Source organism: Nipponia nippon, unplaced genomic scaffold (genome assembly GCF_047370975.1).
Source record: "Nipponia nippon isolate SJK-2023a ecotype South Korea unplaced genomic scaffold, ASM4737097v1 scaffold_8, whole genome shotgun sequence".
Lineage (NCBI taxonomy): Eukaryota > Metazoa > Chordata > Aves > Pelecaniformes > Threskiornithidae > Nipponia > Nipponia nippon.
In genome coordinates this window covers 13,075,631-13,095,983 of record NW_028262402.1, presented here as the reverse complement: position 1 = coordinate 13,095,983, position 20,353 = coordinate 13,075,631, and the positions used below count along the sequence as shown (strand labels likewise).

Sequence of the window (20,353 nt, the reverse complement as noted above, 5' to 3'; positions counted from 1 at the left end):
CTCTCCCTCCTCACCAGGACAAGGAGAGAAAATGAGATTAAAAAGTTTGTGAGTTGAGACAAGGATGGGGAAATCCTTTATTAATTACTGGCACTGGCAAAACAGGCTCAACTTGGGGAAAATTAATTTAATTTGTGCCAGTTAAAAGTAGAGTAGGATGGTGAGAAACAAAGACAAAAACTAAAGCACCTTGCCCTGCCCTCCTCTTCCCAAGGCTCAACATCTCTCCTTCATTCTCAACTTCTCTATCTTCTCCCCCATGAGTGGTGCAGGGGATATGGGGAATGGGAGTCTGTCCATGACAGTTCCTCTCTGCCGCTCCTTCCTCCTCACACTTTTCCAATGCTCCAGTGTTGGTCCTCTCTATGGTCTGCAGCCCTTCAGGCTAAATCTGCTCCAGCATGGGTCTTCCATGAGCATTAGTTCTTTTAAGGAGAATCTGCTCCAGTGTGGGCTCTCTGCAGGTGGCAGTTCCTTCAGGATATATCCATGTTGCTCTGGCACAGGGTCCTCCATGGGCTGCAGTGTAGGTATCTGCTCTAGCGTGGTCCTCTCCATGAGCTTCAGGGAAATACCTCCTTCACCATGGTCCTCCCCATGGGCTGCAGGGAAATACCTCCTTCACCATGGTCCTCCCCATGGGCTGCATGGAAATCTCTGTTCCAGTGCCTGGAGCACCTCCTCCCCCTTCTTCTTCTCTGACCTTAACATTTCCAGGGTTGTTTGTCACACTTTTTTTCCTCACTTCTCACTGCCTCGGCAGTGTTTGCCCTTTCTTAAATATGCTTTCATAGGAGCACCACCACCTTCACTGATGAGCTCAGCTATGTCCTGCAGTGGGTCCATTGCAGAGCAGTCCCTGACCTCTTCTCACAGACTCCACCGCTGCAGCCCCCTCACCACCACCACCCCCCGCCACCCCTGCCCAGTACCAAAACCTTGTCACTGACACCCAATGAAGTAAGAGGGTAAGAACACAAAGGGATGAAAAACAGGTCTGCAAATACAGAAATTTGTTTTGGGTTGTTTCTTTCTATGGTTAACTTCTTCAGGTTTTTTTAGTATCAGTTCAACTACAATAAACTTAGTTTGTGATTATCACTTTCCTAAAAAAATGACTGGAGCAATTTTCTGAAAGACAAACGGAATGCATTGGGAGGAGGATGCAGAGTGTTTTTTTGATTTCTAAAAACATATACAGACAGATCAGGCTTGTATTTCTAGACTCTTGAAAGATGGAAAGGCACAAAAAGCAGTGCAGATGAATAATTGGGTTTTTGGCTGTGTATATGGTGTGTAGCGCGCTGAAAATACTCTTCTTACATTAAGGAGGACATTCTTGGTATACTTTCCTTTCTCACCTATTGAATTGCTTATACATTTTTGAATAATCTAATTTTTTAAATCCTGCAAAAGTATTTTTATTTCCTCTTTCCTTACTGAACAGCCTTGTTTGGCTAGTTCTACAGAAGCTATAATATCACTCTGTCTGAAGCATGGATATGCACTAGGGCGGGCTTAACATTCTATCTTAGAAAGTATTTTCAATTTCTAATTCGATATCCATTCTGAAAACACTTTCTTAAATTTGTCTCAATTTTATGAACTGAAAGTAATTGATTTTGAAGCAACAAGGCTTAATTGGTCCAGAGTTTTGTTTTATCAGAAATGACAATTAAAGAAAAGATGAGGAATTCTTAGTAAATAATATGTGAAAATTCAGTTTCATGTACAGTTTTAAAAATAGTGCATGAAAAAATTATTTTTGTCTTAATCAGAGTTGTGTTTCACTTCATAGTGATGTAGTAATGTCATTTTCTGAAATGGCATCTTTATTTTCTTTTTAGTGGTCATTGGCAGCTCTGAAAACTATGGTATTTTAAAATGGAATTATAACAAGGTTTGTTAATGATGTACTAAAGTTAACCTTATATTTTATTATTTCAGTTGTTCATGGTGGACAATGGAGCAGATGACTGGAGAATAGCCATGACTTATGAGCGTATTTTCTTTATCTGCTTGGAAATACTGGTGTGTGCTATACATCCCATACCTGGGAACTATACATTCACATGGACAGCCCGGCTCGCCTTTTCTTACGCTCCATCCACAACAACAGCTGATGTGGATATTATTTTATCTATACCAATGTTCTTAAGACTATATCTTATTGCCAGAGTTATGCTTTTGCATAGCAAACTTTTCACTGATGCCTCATCTAGAAGCATTGGAGCATTAAATAAGATAAACTTCAATACCCGTTTTGTTATGAAGACTCTAATGACAATATGTCCAGGAACTGTACTGTTGGTTTTTAGTATCTCGTTATGGATAATTGCTGCATGGACTGTCCGAGCTTGTGAAAGGTAAGGTTGTTCTGTTTAGTTCTTTCTTCTGTCTTTCTATTTTTCTCTCTTGCTTTGCCTTTTCAGTTTTGGATTCAGGGGACCTAAATATTCAATGGAATGGAGCTTCCAGGTCCTTGATATTTTGAGTGTTGGTTGGGTTGTATTCTGTATCACAGACTGTCAGGAATGCTTTGCCTTTTAATCTGAAGGACTTCTACAGAGGGGTTTGTGCCATGCTGTTTACCATAGCATTGTGATTTGATTTCAGTGTTTTGATATAACTTTAGGTATGTTTGCTAAAACACAGTGGACAGATACCATAAAATGTCATTAAGAGTAGTTGCTGGTATTCTGCATTGATATCAGCTTTCATTTATTTCATTTGTAAGTTAAATTTATTGAGGATAAGGTAGATGCCCATGTAAAATTCCAGTGGAAGATGTTTGGGGTTCTTTTAGTTTGAGTTTTATTGTCCTGTAAAAAAAAAAGGAAGCGCAAAGTACTGTTGGGTAGTTGGCAAGAGCAAAAAAGCAGGCAGAACAATTACAGTAATAACTCTTTTCTTCCCCTAAAAATCAGAATAACTGCATTAGAGAGGCAGATTTCTATTGATTTCAGCTAGTTGTCCAACTTCCCCCTCCCACAGAATTCACTGTAGTTGCAGAATAAATGGCTATCAGTGCTGACAGCTTGAAATTTAATTTCTCAAACACAGCTTTAACAAAAAAGAAATGAGCTTCTGATTGGATAGGATTGCTTAGGAATATAAAATAGGTTAACTCTAAGGAGACAATTACAATGATTCTCTATGAAAGATTTAATGCCTGGCACAGCTCTTAGACCCTGGAATGAATTTCTTCTTACTTAAGCTGGAAGATCTTCAACATATTTAAGGCATTTCTGCTGCTGGTTGTTGACCATTTTGTTTTTCCTCTTCCTTTCCATGTCTGCCCATTTTAGAAGAAGTTTAGGGGAGTTATTTGTGACAGCTAGCTGATTGAAATCAGCAGTTAAATTGCACACCAACTGTTATGGTTATTTTACTTTTGGAAGTTACTCCTTACATCACTTTTCCATTTGTTACAAAGAAAAATAGCTAATCTTATAAACTGAGTATAGAGATCATGTTGATGTTTTGGTTTTTATTGTTAAAATTCCCAGAATTGTGGAATGTAGTTTGTTACAGTAGATGCTTTCTGTCAATATTGTTTCCTCATGTTATGGCAAGATTAATCATTTAAGAATGTTCTGAAAATGCCACGTTAACAGGGACATATTGTAGTTTCAAAATATTCCCCGTAATGGGAGCAGATGGAGCACTCTAGATATCGGCTGAGTCTGTAATAGTTGTATTTTAGTAAACGTTCTCTTTTCAGATGTAACTGACTTCTGCAAAGCCTCTCCCCTTTGTCTCACATTCTTCACCTCTGTTCACCAGTTTTCTTTGAACAGAATTAGTGCTCAGGAATTCCTGGGTGTCTACTCAAGCATATCCCAAATTGTTACCTGTGAAGTGGCTCTGAATAACTTCAGCATCCATTGCTGTCACTGTTTTACATATCACTGGTTAATAATCTGTATTATTATTATTATTATTATTATTATTATTATTATTATTATTACTATTACTATTACTATTACTATTACTATTACTATTACTATTACTATTACTATTACTATTACTATTATTACTTAAAAGTAACATTAAATAGTCATTGTGTTATGAACCTTTTAATAGATACACACTCAAAATAAGCTTATAAAACTTGTGCCTCTCTCACAGTGAAAATTACTGAAATAGAACTGAAGCACTTCTGCATCACTGTGATCCTGGGAAGACACTTACTTGTTTGGTCAGGTACACTGAACTCAGGGTTGCGAACAAGACTGAATTTTCTTTAGCTCTGTGCTAAATTAGTAATAGATTTTCCACATTTTAATTTGCATTTGCTGTCCTTGAAGTGACTGTAATGGTTTGGACAGTAAGCTGGATAGCCACTGAGTCCTCTAAAACTGAAACAAAACACAACTAAAAGAAAGTTAAATATAGAAGTGAGTATTAGATTAATATGTCTCTAGCATAATTACCTTCTGTCAGTGGAGTCCAGTCCAAGATTATGTTCCTTCACATTTAACAAAATTGTTAATTTTATGTTTCAAAAACACTAAAAGGGATATATTTTGGCTTTGGGAATTAGATACTTCTGTCATTCATGCTAGTTGCACAGCCAATTTTGCGTCTTTTGCGTCAGATTTTCCCTTGAGGGAATACGTAAGTATTTTGCCAAATGAATGATACTGGCTCTGGATTCCAGTTACTAATTAGTCCACCAAAAACCTGTAGATCCATAGCCAACAGAGAAGTACATTTTTAAACAAAGTTATCAGAAGAAAAACCCAAAACCCCACACATTGGATGGCTCTTAACACTCTTCCATCTGAAGCCACACATCCCTTTTGGTAGAGCTGGAGACAGATATAATAGCATTTGTCATGGGAAAGGACAAGTATGGCCACTGAATCCATTTTGTGCTGTGTAGAGGTCATAGTCCTCAGAAGATATCTCCCGAGATCTTAATGGCTTTGATTTACTCTGTGGTTAAAAGTTTAGCTTACACAAATAAAATATGTTTCTTTTATCTGCTCTTAAATTGATTTTTTTTCTCAGTTTTAACTAGAGGGAATCTTTATTTGTTGGAATAGACTATTTTATGTACACAAAATGATCCTGAAAATAAATGTTTTCATTACAAGGAGTATTTGCTATTCCACTTGACACTATACATGAAACCCTAGTGAATTTTGATACATTTGGCAGAAATTATGAATTAGGCAGTAGTCTGGTGGCTTTTTTTTGATGAGGGGGGATTTACATGAATGAAATTTGATAGTGTTGTTCTTAGCATCACTCTAGCACCAAGCTCTTTAATTTATGGTATGTAGTAGTTTTACATAAAGCTTTGCGCTAGCAATTTCAGTATTTCTTCAGTGTGTGAAGTCAGTTAGCTGTCCATCCAAACTGGAACAAGATGATGGTGATAGGATTTAATAGATGAAAATATTAAAATTTTGGAACAGAGATGAAACATTCTCATGTTATTCCATGTCCTTGGTGAGGTGGGAAATCTCAGTAGGCAGTGTCCTTACTGTGAGGTTGTGTGTGCTCAGCAAAAGCTGTTGCTGCTGAATGACAGCCTGATTTTGAGACTGTCGTTTTATTCGAAGTCAGATTTTTCTCATTGCAGGCTGTCCTGGGAATAGGAAAAGAGATTTGGAAGCACTGCATTTCATAGCGAGAAAGGTAACATGACAGAGCATCATTATCCGTCTCTCTAAGAAAAACCCTGTACAGATAGGTTATGGGTTGAGGGAGGTGAGTTGACCGTCTGAATAAAGACTTCACTGCTTTAATGGTCATCTGACTGATCAGTTGATATACACTGAACTAAGGCAGGACATGCGTCTTTCTCAGTGCTTTGATGGCTGTATTGTTAGCTCCCAGAATGCTAATTATAGCAAGTGACACTTTGAGTCGGTGAGCAAGGTATTTTCCAGGATTGCAGTTTAAGGTCATCCATGAGGGCAGAATGTAGTACAGATAATGATGGTGGACAGCCAACTGAGTATAAATGGGTTGCTAGGGCTGCAGAGTAATCTGGCTGAGGGAGTTTGGGAGGAAAAGGTGGAGAAAGCATGGAAGTGTTGCTGTATACACAATGCCAGAAACTCTTGCTTTTATTGCTCAGGTTTACATGTCTGTTTTGAGGGGAAGATTACCTTACATGGGTTTTAATATCTACCTTTTCATTGCCAGCATCAGTATATTGCTGTCTGTCATACGTGGGCTTCATAATGAAAATCTAAATTTTTTATTAGGTCTAACTCAATAGATGTTTGTGTTTATAACATCTCTGAGGCACACAATCTAGAACACTTATGAATATGTTACTTTTATATATGAATTATGAGCCCTGTAAGCAGATTACTTTTTGCAGTCTCCCATACTAATCTTGTTACTGAAATAGCTCTGTGCATGGTCATCAGTTGTTTATAGCAGTTAAAATAGAAGTATTTGGTTTCTCAAAAAAAAAAAAAAAGGTAATATGCATGGCGTTATTGAAAAGTCATTGAAAACTCTGACAAATTTGCTTCGCTCTTCTGGAGAAGACCTGTCTCTGCTGTGAGAAGTGTGCTGCTTTTCTAGGTTATGTAGAAGGTAGTCGCTCTTGTTGATTTGTTTTTTTCTGTGCAAAGGAAGAAAGAACCTTGCCTTTTGAATGCACATGTGGCTATAACTATGCCCATGTATCAGGGCAACATGAGCCACATGTGCCCACGTTACACTGATGTATGTCCAGAACAGCTCGTATCACATGCCTGGAGTTACTGTGGATTTACAGCAGCGGAACTGAGAACAGAAGAGGATTTTCTGCTTCCCCAGAGAGCACATTTTTGGCACCATTTTTGGTTCTGTTTGTACCTCTCTCTGACTTCTGGCAATGAAGTCAGTTCAGATTGAGCAGTTTGTTTAGTCAGCATTTCTTCCTCCCATTGGCTTCTGCTCTGTATTCTTTCCTTGATTTAACAAAAATGCAAACAAACAAACAAACAAACAAACCCAAAACCAAAATCCATCTGTGTGTGAAGGTGAAATCCTTTTCTGCTCTGTGCTCATTAGTGTTTTCTATAAATAAATAAATATCTGTCTTAATTCTTGGAAATCTGATGCCATCACAACACTTTCCGTAAGGAGCTCACGCATGACAACTGCTAGGCAAATGTTAAGGATTCATTTGATACAAGCAGGTGGATGCACCAAGACTTTCATTTGTAATTCATGCAGGAAAAAATGTTTCTTAGCTATCTAATTTCCTCGCAGTGCGTGTTTGGGTTCTTTGGTTGGCTTGAGAACTTTATCTGAAGTTGTACACTGCACGTATAATCTCAAGGCCACACTCTACTGGAAATTGCCGTTAGCAGTCTCTGCAGTGCCAGCGTGAAGATTCTTGCTAGTAGTTTAAGAAAAAAAAGAAAAAAACCAAGATTGGTATTTAGTTTTAAACCCATTTTTAGCCCCAAAAGCTCAGAAGCAATGATGTGTCATTTTTATTTTTTCTAGCTAATATGTCTAATTACTGCCAACAGATCAAATAATGTTTGTGTATTGACAGTGCTGGCTGTTTATCACAGTTCACCTTCTCTTGGCTTGTTGAAACTAAAGTGTGCTACTTGCAGTCAGGTTTCTTCAGTGGTGGCAAAAGTTAGCTGTTAAATATTCAACACAACCATGATGAAAGATGACCCATCATCATCTTGACTTGAATCTGTGCTATGAATGAACGATTCTGTGCCTTCTAGTCTTAATTCCTGGTTTTGCAGACTGAGTGTAGATTAACTGTAAATGTTAGATTACTCTTTTATGATATTTACATCTCAAAGCAACTGATAACTAAAACCAGATCTAACTGCTTGCATTTTTGTTGGAAATGTTACCAATGGACATTAGATATATTGTTTTATCAATGAAGGCAACAAGGCGGTCTATCACAGAAGTACATCAGTGAATGTCTGATATACATAACCCAGATCCAAAAAAGAACAATTTATCCAAATAAAAAATTGGTTTGCCAGGTGTATCCAGAAGGATTAATAGCTAAATTATGTGTTCCTCAGCTGCTTGAAGATGAAACAGTTTATGTACATTTAATGGAGGAAGCAGAGGCACCTATTCTAATGCATGTAGAGTTTAAGTGCTATTCTTTTAAAGTCACATTTTCCTTCCCTTTGGAACAATGCTGTTTGTGTATTCTCAGCAGAAGAATTTTGAGAATAGAAGTAAGAACATATTCTTCAGTTTGTGTGGCTTTATAGAATTAGCCTTGTAGCTATTGAAAGTAACAATAACTGGTTCAGTAACTTAGTGGGTATAGTCATCCCTTCACAAAAATTTATCAAGCCAAGGTAGATCGGTGCTTCTCTAGTTCAAAAATAGCAGACCCAACTTGGGGGAAAGGAGTGCAAAAGACAAAAAGTTAAAAAACAAGCACAAAAAGGTCTCCTTGCTTACTTAAAAAAGATCTTATATCTGTTTTTCAGGGTCATCTAACTAGAGCAGGAAAACTTTTTTTAGGTTAAATTCCCTTTTATTTACAAAGGATTTATACGTACAATGGTTGTATGAGAACAGAATTAAGTGGAAAAGCTCATGTATAGTTGCAAGGTCTCATAAGAATGGTGAGCAAAGTGAAAACGATTTCTCTAAACGCAAAAGTCTGAAGAGAATGAGAATACCTAAAAAGGAGTACTTACCTGCTCTCAAGGACAAAATGCCTTTTTTTTTCCCTATTAGTCTTGAATCTGTAAAACATAATTCAGGGAACAATCTTTCTTCTGTTCAGCAAGAATGGTTGTACCCACTCCAAATTCTTTCAGATAAGATAGCAATTTATGGACATTTTTTTATCATTATTTCATTACTGGATCCAAAGATACATCCTCTGGTCCTTGCATTTTTAAATGCAGTAGTTCATTTTCTTCCCCCCCATTTTAACCAACACCTTAAACTGTTTAGAATATTTTGCTTCAAAAGGAGTCAAAACTATTTTTTCATAATACTTTAAAAGAAGTCCTTACAAAATATGATCATACTGAAGCAGAAATCAATTTCTTATCACTTCAAAATATGATTTGTTGCTCCAGTAGCTTAATGTATTTGAAAAATTCACCCTGAAATAGGGATTTAGGATTTACTACTGGTTTTCTTTTGCCTCTTGATCTGGATATCAGGCCACAGTGAGGAGTTTGTACCATGGTTGTCACTTCAGTGCTAATAAATGGGCGATATGCTAACTGAACTCTAACCTTAGACATTAAAGAATTCCTTTTATTGGGAATTTACAATTCAGTCTTAAAAATTCAAGTCTATAAGGTTGATTACAGGAAACAGTGGGGGGGGTAGTTGCAGTTTAAAGAAATTAATGGTTATATGGAGGGAAACATCAAAAGGTGCTTTTAAAATATTTTATATGCTCTTTATTTTTCTTTTCTGTGCTCCTGCCCCTTTTAATTTGTTGTCTCAATACATTCAGATTTTTTTTTTGCTTGGGTAGATTTTTGCCTTGAAAAGCTCAAGATCAGCTGTAGTTTTTGCTACAGCTCTTCTTGAGATGGTAAGTGATTTGCAGCAAATCAGTAATATTGCAGAGGCATCACACTAGTGGCCAGCCTATGCTTAGAACTTCTGCTTAGGGATATAGTTAACATATACATGGCGAATACAGCTCACCAGACAAATCTTTACCACCAGTAGATCCCATAGCTTTACATATGTACAGGTTACTTTAGTTTTTACCATGTAATTTGGTACTGTTTTGTTTATGCAGAGCTGAAAAAGCCTTATATTAAAACCGCTTATTCAAAGGATCCCCAACAGTGTTTCCTTCAGCACAGCTCAGTCATGTACACAAGCCCATAATCCCTATGGAAACATTTGATATTTAAACCTGCAACAAAGTTTAACAGCAATTACAGAGAGCCCTAGTTTTGTGTCATGCTGCAGACCAGTGCCCTGTGAGTGGAAAGGTCCCATCACCAGCCCTTCTGGATTATTATTGAGATATTATATCAGTGTCGAGTTTAGAGATGGCAGCTTCCTTCTCTTAGTGGAAGCAGAAAAGGGCACAGCTCTCCTGAACGACTTGATCTGTATGGCTGAGTAAGAAATTAATGCTGCAGGGAATAGGCACTACCGAACTGGAGCAATGTGTGCCACAGGGGTTAGGGAGACTTACCTTGGCATGACAGCCCTGGGTCAGTCCGTGAGACGGGCGCACTTGTTGCATGCAGCTCTCCCTCAAGAGTCAGACCAAAGGTTGCATCTGTTCACTTGCCTTCTGCTTGGAGGAACTCACCCTAAGTATTTCTCTTTAAAATGATTTTAAATATATAAAAAAGATTGTTAGTCAGAGGAAAAGTGACAACGTAGTAAAGGGAAGGACATTTTGCCTTCTATATTCATTGTGAGTGACAAGATTCTTCCCCATTTTGGCCCCAAACGCAGGTATTCTCATGTCCTGGTATGAGTATTTCTGTAAAGCTTCAGTGGTATTTCTGGACTGAAATCCAGACACCTTTTTCACTTTTATTTATACTGATGTATTTTAAATATCTTTGTAAAAATACCCTACATCCTAACATTTGTAGTGTGTTTTAGACATTTGTATTTGGGTAACTGAATCAGAAGGAATGCATTATGATTTTTTTTTTTAAAGAAGCTTGTTCTCCTTTTTCTTCCATCATTATCGGTGGGGTGTGGATGTGCTCCTGGGATCTCAGTGTTCTCAGATGCACAGTGCTCACTAACAATGAATTTGGAGTTAGGGCCGTGATACGTGACTTTCTTATTCTTTTAACTGTGCAAGTGTTGGTGTGTGTTATCACCTACACTCATGCTTCCAAAAACAGTGATGTTATACTAGTTCAGAGCTTGTAGGATGATCACTCAAGAACATTCCTGAATTAGAAAATAGAACATGAATCTACTTGCAGTTATTTTTCTCTAAAACAGAGTGATATCCAACATTTCTTTTTAGGCCTTGTTCTGTGTTAAATGAAATCCATTGGCAGAATTCCTATGGGTTTCCACAAGAATGGTTCACTGAATTGAAGTATGTTAATGGAAGACTGAAGCTATCAGTGCAATGTGAATTGGACAAGTATTTTGGATCATTTAAGTTGCAAGCTTCTGGGTCGGGGCTGTCTTTGTTCTGTGTTTGCACACTGCTTAACGCAGTGGTGTCCAAGAATAACACTTACATACATGATATTACAGTACTAATAAATGTAATAATAATTTCTAGTGAGGAAATAAGGAAGCTAAACACTTCGGAAAACTGGTGATGTTCAGATGAAGATTAATGCCTTCATGTGTTGATGCAGCAGTTTAAGACGAACTGTTCAGTTTTGATCGATGCTGAGTGTGCTGACAGCTTGGGCTGAGAACACTGCCCTGACAGCAATAATGCCCTGCTATCTGGCTTGTTTTCCCCACAGAGACTCACTGCCCAAAGTGGAGGAGGCTGAGGTGAGAGGCTCTGTAGTCTCACTTGCAGAGGGAAAGCTGTGTTCATGTCAGTCTGGTGCTGGGACCTTAAAAAACACTATCTAGTAAGGTCAGTCAACTGTACTCCTGTCAGGTGTGTGCAAGCACTGTGCACAGCACTGTGCTGCAAACATACGTCAGGTTGAGTTGGAATGGCCTGGCACTAAACTGGGGTCTCTGTGCTGTACTTTTTCATTTATGGCGTCTGTGACGCAGTGCTTAAGTGTATCTTCTGATGCCAAGCTTGACAGCAAAAGAGACCTGATCACTGGGGAGGTGCAATGAAGGTAAAAAATATTTCAAATGTCCCAGTGTAGCAGCTACCTGAATAGGATAAGAGCAGAAACAGTAATAGATGGTGTCACTGCCATGGGGCTACAGCCTGGTTTGGAACCCGATGCAAAATCTGTGGAAGCCAGTGGATTTGCATTGACTTTAAGCACTGTGATGATGGAGCTAAAATGGTTGCATCCTGACTGTGTAATCATGCAAACCATGCCAAGTTGTTGGGATGAGCCTTGGGTACAAACTTCAGTATCAGTTGTAAAGAATTGTGTACAGGTCTGAAAATAGGTTTTGCAATGCTAGGAAATAGGAATGCGCTGCAGAAAAAAATCTGCAACCACTGTTACTGGCATCAGTGTGCATGAAAAGCAATGTTATCATCACCTTGGAGTATCTGTCTCAGTGCATGTTTGTGTAAGAGAGAAACAGAAATGGAGAAGGATGTCTGGCAATAACTACAAATAAAACAGCTCTTTTGGGTTTTTTTGTTGTTTTTAAAAGACATTTATTCCATTAATTTACTAAATATTTACAAATAACTTTTAGCAGTAAAAAATGGTATATGCTGTCTTTGAAGCAATAAAATATATTGTAATACATAAACAAGAAATGACAGAATGATTAAAGATGTAACTGTAGGACAGAAGATTTTTATTAATGTTAACGTAGTCTTCTGTGATAATCATGATCGTGTAGAAGCGTAAACAAATTATTCACTTATAAACTGAATGGGATTCATATTATGGGTATGCCAGGACCACAAGATTGTGTCCCAGTCTTAGGACTGCAATGATGCATTGTTCGCCAGTGCTTATTTTATTATGATGACATAATAAAGCAGGTCATGATCATGTTAAAGAGTATTCTTAATAATCGTAAACTTGAGTAGACACAAATGTAGTTACATAGCATTTGTTTTGTCTCCTTGGACAGGCTGCATTAAAAATATTTTGAGTTGTAGGCAACTTCGGAGTACATAGCAGAAAGGTTTTAAAAACCTAGGAATTGAGAGTTGTGCGGGCTGAACAAATGAACATATTCTTTCGAAGATCAAGATTTTGTATAAGAAGATTAGGATACTAAAAAGTAGCTTTTCCAGAGCCATCTCTGCAATCCAGGGGTTTTCACTTACTACAGCTATGCTTCGATTTCCTTGCCTATAATGCCTCTCTTTTGGGGCAGATTATTTGGGCATCTTCAGCAGGTGCAAAGAGACTCTGCAAGCAGGGTATACACAGCTTGAAGGTGCAAAGCAATTATTACTTACTAATGCACCCAAAAGCTAGCTGGAATTTAGTGAACAGTAGTTCTAGACTAAATGTTAGGACACTCACCACCCCCGTAAGACATCAAAAGAGCCTTTGCCGGGCAGGCAGACGTGAGCTAGGTGGTGAAGGTCTGGCCTCCACAGCTCCCAGGGACAGTCCTCTGTGCTGCTGCATTGCTGCCTCCTGCCATGCTGCTGTCATTGATGGATGGGTGATCCTCCTTGGCCCCAGCTGGACCAACCAGCCTGACTGGCCTTCTGTTTTTTTCCTTTAGGACTTTATATCTTTTCACGTTGGGGTTTTACCTCTTGAATCCTTGAGCTACTAACCATACCTCTCAAGCAGAGGAGGTGTAGTTCCTTCTAGTTAGAGTAAAATGTAGTGCTTATGACCTGCTAGCTTATGCATATCCATTTTGAAACATGTTCTTCATTTGTAGAAAATTAAACATTTGCATCTTGCTGCTTGAGCAAAGTAGCTGAACTTAAATTTTATTTCATCCTTGTATCTTTGGTTGGGTGTTTCTTTCTTAGGATCAATAGCAGACCAACAAAGATATAAAGGACACAGTTTCAAAGTAATATTCTTCTGGTCATTGCACAGTAGAGCAAACAATTAAGCAGAGATGTGGCTAAAAACCTTTAAAAATTTGGGGCCTAGCTGTCAAAACATATGCAAGTTCAAGCTGTGACCTTGTGATCTCATGCTCTCATAAGATAAGTCAGCTTGAGCCATGAAAATCTATGTTGAGGAATGGGTACTGATTGAATAACGGGTGCTAAACTAGCTAGGACTTAACAGTTCTGTGATATGGAAGTGTCATTTTTTGTAAGATTTAAACTGGTGCCTAATTATTATCTTTGAAGTCTATGATCTTTTTCATGAACACAAGAGATAATAATATAAAAAAACCTAGCTGAAGTACCTTGTCTTTATTTGCAAGGACTATTAGCCAGTAATGCTCTTCTACCCTTAGTTTGCTGCATATTAGCTGTTTCATGCTGTCTGGATGTTTTTGAAATGGAACAACAACAAGGAGTCAAAAGACATTATTGGCCAAGCTGACTGTGTAAGTGTTAAACAGAAGAATCTGATGTAAAAGGAAGAAAAAATATTTTAGTCCCATTGCAGCTTGATGCTGGTTGAGGGGAGAGGAGGATTTTGACTGAGCGTGTTTTCCTTTCTTGGCTTGTTTTCTACTGCTGCCACCTCTCTAGTAGGTATAGGATGGATATAAGACATGACATCTAAAGGGGAGAAGCTGCTTCCTCAGTCTAGCTCTGGAGAAGAGTATAAAAGACCATGGAAGGTATTTTGATTAATAATCAGTCATGCCAGAGGGGTCAGTGGCTTTGTTTTGAATTCAGTATTTGTCTATGGTACATCTGAGGGAGAAACTTAAACATGGGTTTATAACATTGCACACCAACTGCTGGGTTTGCAGTGGGGTGGTCATAGGAGAAAGTGGAGTTTACTCTGGTGCAGGTGCTGTTTGGTCAGTGTACCATCAATTCGCTGCTGCAGGCTTGCTTTTGGTAGTTACAGAGGGGTGACGTTAATCTTTGTCCTGTATCCTTCAGCCACTGCATTTTGTTGTTACTGAATAACCTAAATTTATCAGTTGTGTAGACACTCAGTTTGATTGGCTTGACCTGAAAATTGTCCAGAATGTTTTCCTTTGTGACCTTAGTGTCAGTCTAGGGCTGGACTGCATACTTCTGGGCATGCAATAGCATATGTGGGAAACGACCTTGCAAATGATTTACATTAAGTAATAGTCTTCTAATAAAAGTGATTTACATCTTCACTGAGTTTCAGAAAGAAGATACTTGATGTTCTAATTTCTTGAGTTAAAGGTGATCTCTTATGTTATTTTATACTTTAAAGAATGCAATAGATGTAACCTGCAAAGCTTCCCACAATCTGAAATCAGAGAGATGCAACATTGCCTGAAATTGAACAGTGAGATTTCAGATCAAGTATTCATGCCCAAATGTCTTTTTCTTTTGACTTTGTTTTTAATCATTCATCTTTTCAGAAAATCATCATAGACCTTCAGACTAATGAGCTTCTAAAATTGTAACCTCGACTGTTTAAACTTTGGTGTTAAATTGCAGTCTTTCACAGTAGATTCTTTCCAAGGTATTCAAAAGCAAATTATATGTTACATTGAGTTAATTTAACACCAAAGACACTTGTCAGCTCTCAGTAATACTTGCAGCGTTAATTTTCTTCCTTTTCCAAGCCTACCAGCATTTAACACAAGATGTGCGTGATAATTCCTGCTAATACTGTTTTAGAGTGGTATTTGCTCAAACAGTTGAATCTCCTTGCAAGCAGATCACATCGGTTGCCTTCCTCGTTCTTTGTGTGCTGGGAGGCAGAAGTCCTGCTGACGCAATCAGTGTACCGCAGCAGGACACTGGTGTCCTTCAGTCGTTGTACTTCTGATGGCAAGGAGTATGATTTCTCTTGATTTTTGGAAAATGAGATCTAGCACAGATAGTTGGCCAAGAAGCAGATGCCGTGGCCTGACGTTATAGTGTCTGCTGGAGACACAACAATCTGCACCAGGAGCTACACATTCTATCAGTTCATTTTCACTTTCTTTCAAAGGAAAAAAAAAATTTAGACTAAAATAATGTTAGCATGGTTTTAATAAGATCAACTCTAATGCTTTGCTGTTATTCAAGTAACTGCAGTAGTGTTGTTGGTAGTGTAGCACATTGAAGTGAAGGTTTTAGTATACCAACAAAAGTATGCTAAATGTCTACAAATAACTTATAAATTCACAAAAGTATTAAAAAGTGGAAAATTTTAGTGGAAAATGCCATTATTTAATGATTTAGAAGATGTTCTGTTTGTTAAAGCATGAAATAGAGAATCCATCCTACAGTTCTGTTGTGACCTTGAACAAAGTCACTTTAAGCTTTTTGTGTCTCTTCAATGCAGAGAATTGTACTTACTGTTATTGTTTGGTGTGGTGTCCTTATACTTAATAACAAAATGGTTTGAACTTACCCACCAAAAAGTCCTACTGAAATATGATGGCAGTGCTAATGCTTTTATAGTGTTTAAAATTATTGTACAGGTAGAGATGCAATCTAGCTACTCTCATTCTGAGTGGCAAAGGGAGGGGTGTGAAAATGCAGGAAATGCTGTTAATTCTGTACACTTATATTTTGCTTTCTCATGCTTTGGGGAAAGATATTTAGAAAACATAGTCCATCCCCTGCAGAAGGCTGTGTGGCTGTACTGCAGCTCTGCACTTACTGCTCTTCAGTCACAACTCCTGAACCTAAAGGAGAAATTGACTGAAGCTGGGTGACATGGAAAAATAAGACTGTAGATCTCATGTGTTTTCCAGGGATTTTTAATCCATATAGTTGGAAGTCTTTGTCCTCTCCCCCTTTGGGGGACTCATGACTAAATTTCCTGAACTCAAAAGTTGCAATCTAGAGAAACCCAAAATTTTTTTTGTTTTAAAGATGAAACATAATTTTACTTTTAATCACATCTTTTCTTGAGTTCTATAAAAGGTAATACTCAAATGTAGTTGAACTCTTACAGGAAAAATTTTCAGTCTATGTTAAATATGCCGTGTTTATGAATTTTTATAATTAATATTTTGTAGCTGCAGAAATACAACTTAGGTATAAAGTAGTCCCCACTCTACTAGAATGAGACACACATCTTCAGTTCAGTGTCTAGTCCTCTTCTTCCTCTCCCAAACCAAACATCTTCTGCTGAGTATCTCTGACTTGTTTATTCTTTAATGTCATGGACTTTTGCTAATGGAATAAGGTGTCTTAGACCTGTAAGCTGATGGTCATTACTCATGTAAAATGAGGGGCAAAACCAACAACAACAAAATCTCTTTTTGTTATCCTTTGTGATGCTTTCAAATTATAATCTCCGATACTTTTTATGAAGCAGGACAGCTGAAACAGTTAAGATACCAGAAAAGTTGTAGCTCTGCAGTCACATTTGTAGCTCTACAAATGGCTGTGATTTTTTTTTTTTTTTTCAACTGGATTCAGTTTCTGTTGTATATTTAAAGTCTTGCAGAAGACCAGTTCTGCCAAGCAAGTGAAAGCAAGAGGATTAATAGCTCCCTAAGGACATCATTCTTCTCACTAGAGCTAGGCCTGCTCGTGCACATACTCTTGCCCGTGTTTGTCCCATCAGTGAACTCATCTTGTTTTTAGGGCCAAAAGAGCACTGTAAATTAGATTTCAAGTTTGTTTAACATTTCATCTTCCTGCTTGTACTCTTTGTTGCAATTTAATACTAATTATGTTGACAGCCTTTATGAACCATTCCAGCGTCTGAAAAAGGAATAATTAGTAACAGTTGAAATTAAATCTAGTTTTCATATCAAGCTAGTATAGTTACAGATGGCATACCCAAATTCACATGTTCCCATCCTGTACATCCTTACTTAAGCATGACCCCTGATCATGTGCTTGCCTACTTGAATCACAACCAAAGAGTTAAGTATGAAAGTCACATAGATACCTCACACATCTACTGTATGATTTGCATAGAAATTACCAATAAAGCAACCAATAGTCATTAGATAATTTCTGTTTTATTAAAGGATTTTTCCAACATGTTCAAGATGTAGACTGCAAGACACATGCTATAGGTGCAGACAGTGCAAAAAGTAGGTTCAGTTGCCACTCCATCCAGACTTCTCCCCTCCAGTACAACACAGTGACAATACATAACTGTTCCTTCTTGCTGAAAACGTCACCTGCTCGAGTTCCTTCAGAGCACAGAATTTCATTCCTTTCTTCAGTACTTCACCAAAGTCGAAAGAAATGAAAAGTCAGGAAGTCTTGAATGAAGGCAAAGATTTCAGGCAACGAAATGGTCTTGGTAAAAAGAATTTGGCAGTAGAAAGAACTCTCTCATGTGCATGGTCTTTAGAGAAAATACTGCAAGATCTTTTTTTTCTTCTTTTCTTTTTTGGTAAATGTTTGTCATCAAAATGAGAATGATCCCTACAGGGTAAGTGAACTTAAAAGTTATTCTGTCCTGAAAGCAAACAACAAACAAACTCGAAAATGCAAAACTAGCAAAACCAAAAAGCCTGATTTCAGTCTCCTTTTTAATGAGAAAGTAGGGAAGGAAGTGAAAGAGTCAGACTTCATATAATCTCACGCTCCCAGTATTACAGAATCTGACTGCAACATTGCAAGGCCTAAAACCGAGCAAAGAAAGCCATAACTGCATCTGGCATTTTTAACATACTATGGTGAAGGTCTCTTAAGCATTTTCTTTTCTGGTGCATTTAGCTGGGCAATACTTCCGTCTTCAAATCTGGCACTGCAGAGGTCTGTATAAGCAAATGAGGATGATATTCCTTTATTATCATGACCAGAGTTAAGCACTACATACAGCTGTATTACATTTCTGATAGCCTGACTGAAACTATGGTATTCTCTCAACTTGCATGTGCCTCGAGAGACTTGTGGCAGAAGTCTGTCCCATAGTTAATCCATGTATGCACTCATTCCACTGTAAGGCGTACAGAACCAGAGAGACACAAAGATTTGTCTTTTGTGTAGATAACCATTCTCAGTCCCTAGTAAATGCAAGTCTCTAGATTAATTACAAAATTCACCCTGAAGTACTTTCCTAGTCTTCTGATTGATTTGATGAACAGAACAGAATTGGAAACAGGAGAACACCTTTTTTTTAATAAATATTGACAGCCTCATGCTGAAGTTTCATACATAAAAATATACGTGGAAAATATTTACGTTACGAGTGCTTTCCTTGTTTCATTTTCTATATAACATATATAGTTATGTTTTTATACTTCTTTATGTTTCATAACATTAAATGTACTAACTGTCTCCAGTACATCAGTAACGAACTGTTAGTGAAATCTGGCACAATTTTCAGGTGACTCTCAAAAGTACACAGATTTTGGGTTTGGAATCGTCTTTATAAATATTCAGTAAAATCTGTCTAGTTTCAAGCAGTGTGACTTATAGAAGCTAAACTCAATACAGCCTTTCCTTTTCATAAAGGAAATGAAAATATATTCAAGGAATAAGTACACTTCAGCTTGATTTAAGTTAAGCATATGGCTCCAGCAGTGTCCATGATACAGGGTGTGAGCCGAGTCCCAAATCTGAAACAGTCCATGAATTTTTTTCCACTGACTGCAGTTACTTGTAAGGTGCTGTGATATATAAGAGAATTTTATTCTCCAGTTTATCTAGAATATATATTTTGATGAATGTGTAGGTTATTTTGGTTTTCATTTCTAAGGAAAATGAAATTGGCTTGGGCTTTTTTTTTTTCTTTTTGTCATCTATTTCCAATGTTCATTTTATTAGAGAACATACATTTGTTGGTAAAATTGTTGATATTCTCATGAAGTTTGGACCAAAATAAAGTAGGCTTTATGGCTGTGAGCTTGTACTTCATTCTTTTTTATGGAGGGCAATACATCAGCTTCTGCTGTAGAAAACCAAGGTACTAAAAATAGTAATTTGCATGATAATAAATTAAATTAGTTCTATAAGAGAAAAATACCTTCAGTTTGTTGGAAAATCTTCTCTGAGAATTCAGCATCATCTTTGCTCTGTAATTTGCCCTCCTTTTTTCTCCCCCTTTTTCCCACATACAGGAGAAAAGAAAGGCTAACTTTTATGCGATTTTATGTCAGAAAAAAAGAGTGGGCTTAATTTTAAATGCATAATGATTAATTATATTTCTAATTTCTAAAACTTCTATTTCTGAAGTTTTTCTTCAGCAAATTACTTCAGATTCTTTAGACACCAATTGATTCTGATGATCTCAACTTAAAAAAAAGAACAAAATACAAACCTTTCTTCCTTCTGAGCGGGGGCTTGTGTGTATAAAATAGTAACAGGGTATCTCCAGAGAAAATGCAAAATGCAAGATAGGGGAAAATTTTAGAAGGGAATTAGTTGCTAGTGAATGTAATGAATGATTCACAGTAGAGCTCATTAAGAAACTCTTTGATTTTGAATGATTCATATTTCTGTCATAACACAGCTTTAACCAGTGCTGTTACAGACTTTGAAAAATTAAAGCAAACCTTAAAAATAAGATTCATCCTTACTGTATTGACAGATTTCAAAGATTATACTGTGTAAAAAAAGTATGGCTGCAGAAAGGAAATATACATGCATATATATCTTTTAAAATAAGATTACAAAGTGCAGTGCTGAAAAAGAAAAGTTCTCCCTCAAGATTGCTTATGTCACTTCCGTTTACTTCTTTTATGTTCATGCATTGTAATATTCTTTTAATTTTGTGTTTATAGTAGCTTCTTTTATGGAACTTCATTTGATAAAGATGATATACTG

The 20,353-nt window shown here is 37.3% G+C and overlaps 1 protein-coding gene across 2 annotated transcripts in view; it reads left to right on the top strand.

Annotated features, from left to right (window-relative positions):
* The window catches only part of KCNN2 (potassium calcium-activated channel subfamily N member 2), a 75,744-nt gene that overhangs the window by 18,779 nt on the left and 36,612 nt on the right, over positions 1-20,353 (top strand). For both annotated transcript variants that reach the window (XM_087741805.1, XM_087741804.1), the window contains exon 3: positions 1,948-2,366. In XM_087741805.1, coding sequence (XP_087597931.1) covers positions 1,948-2,366 — 419 coding nt within the window. The remainder of the gene's footprint in view (positions 1-1,947; positions 2,367-20,353) is intronic.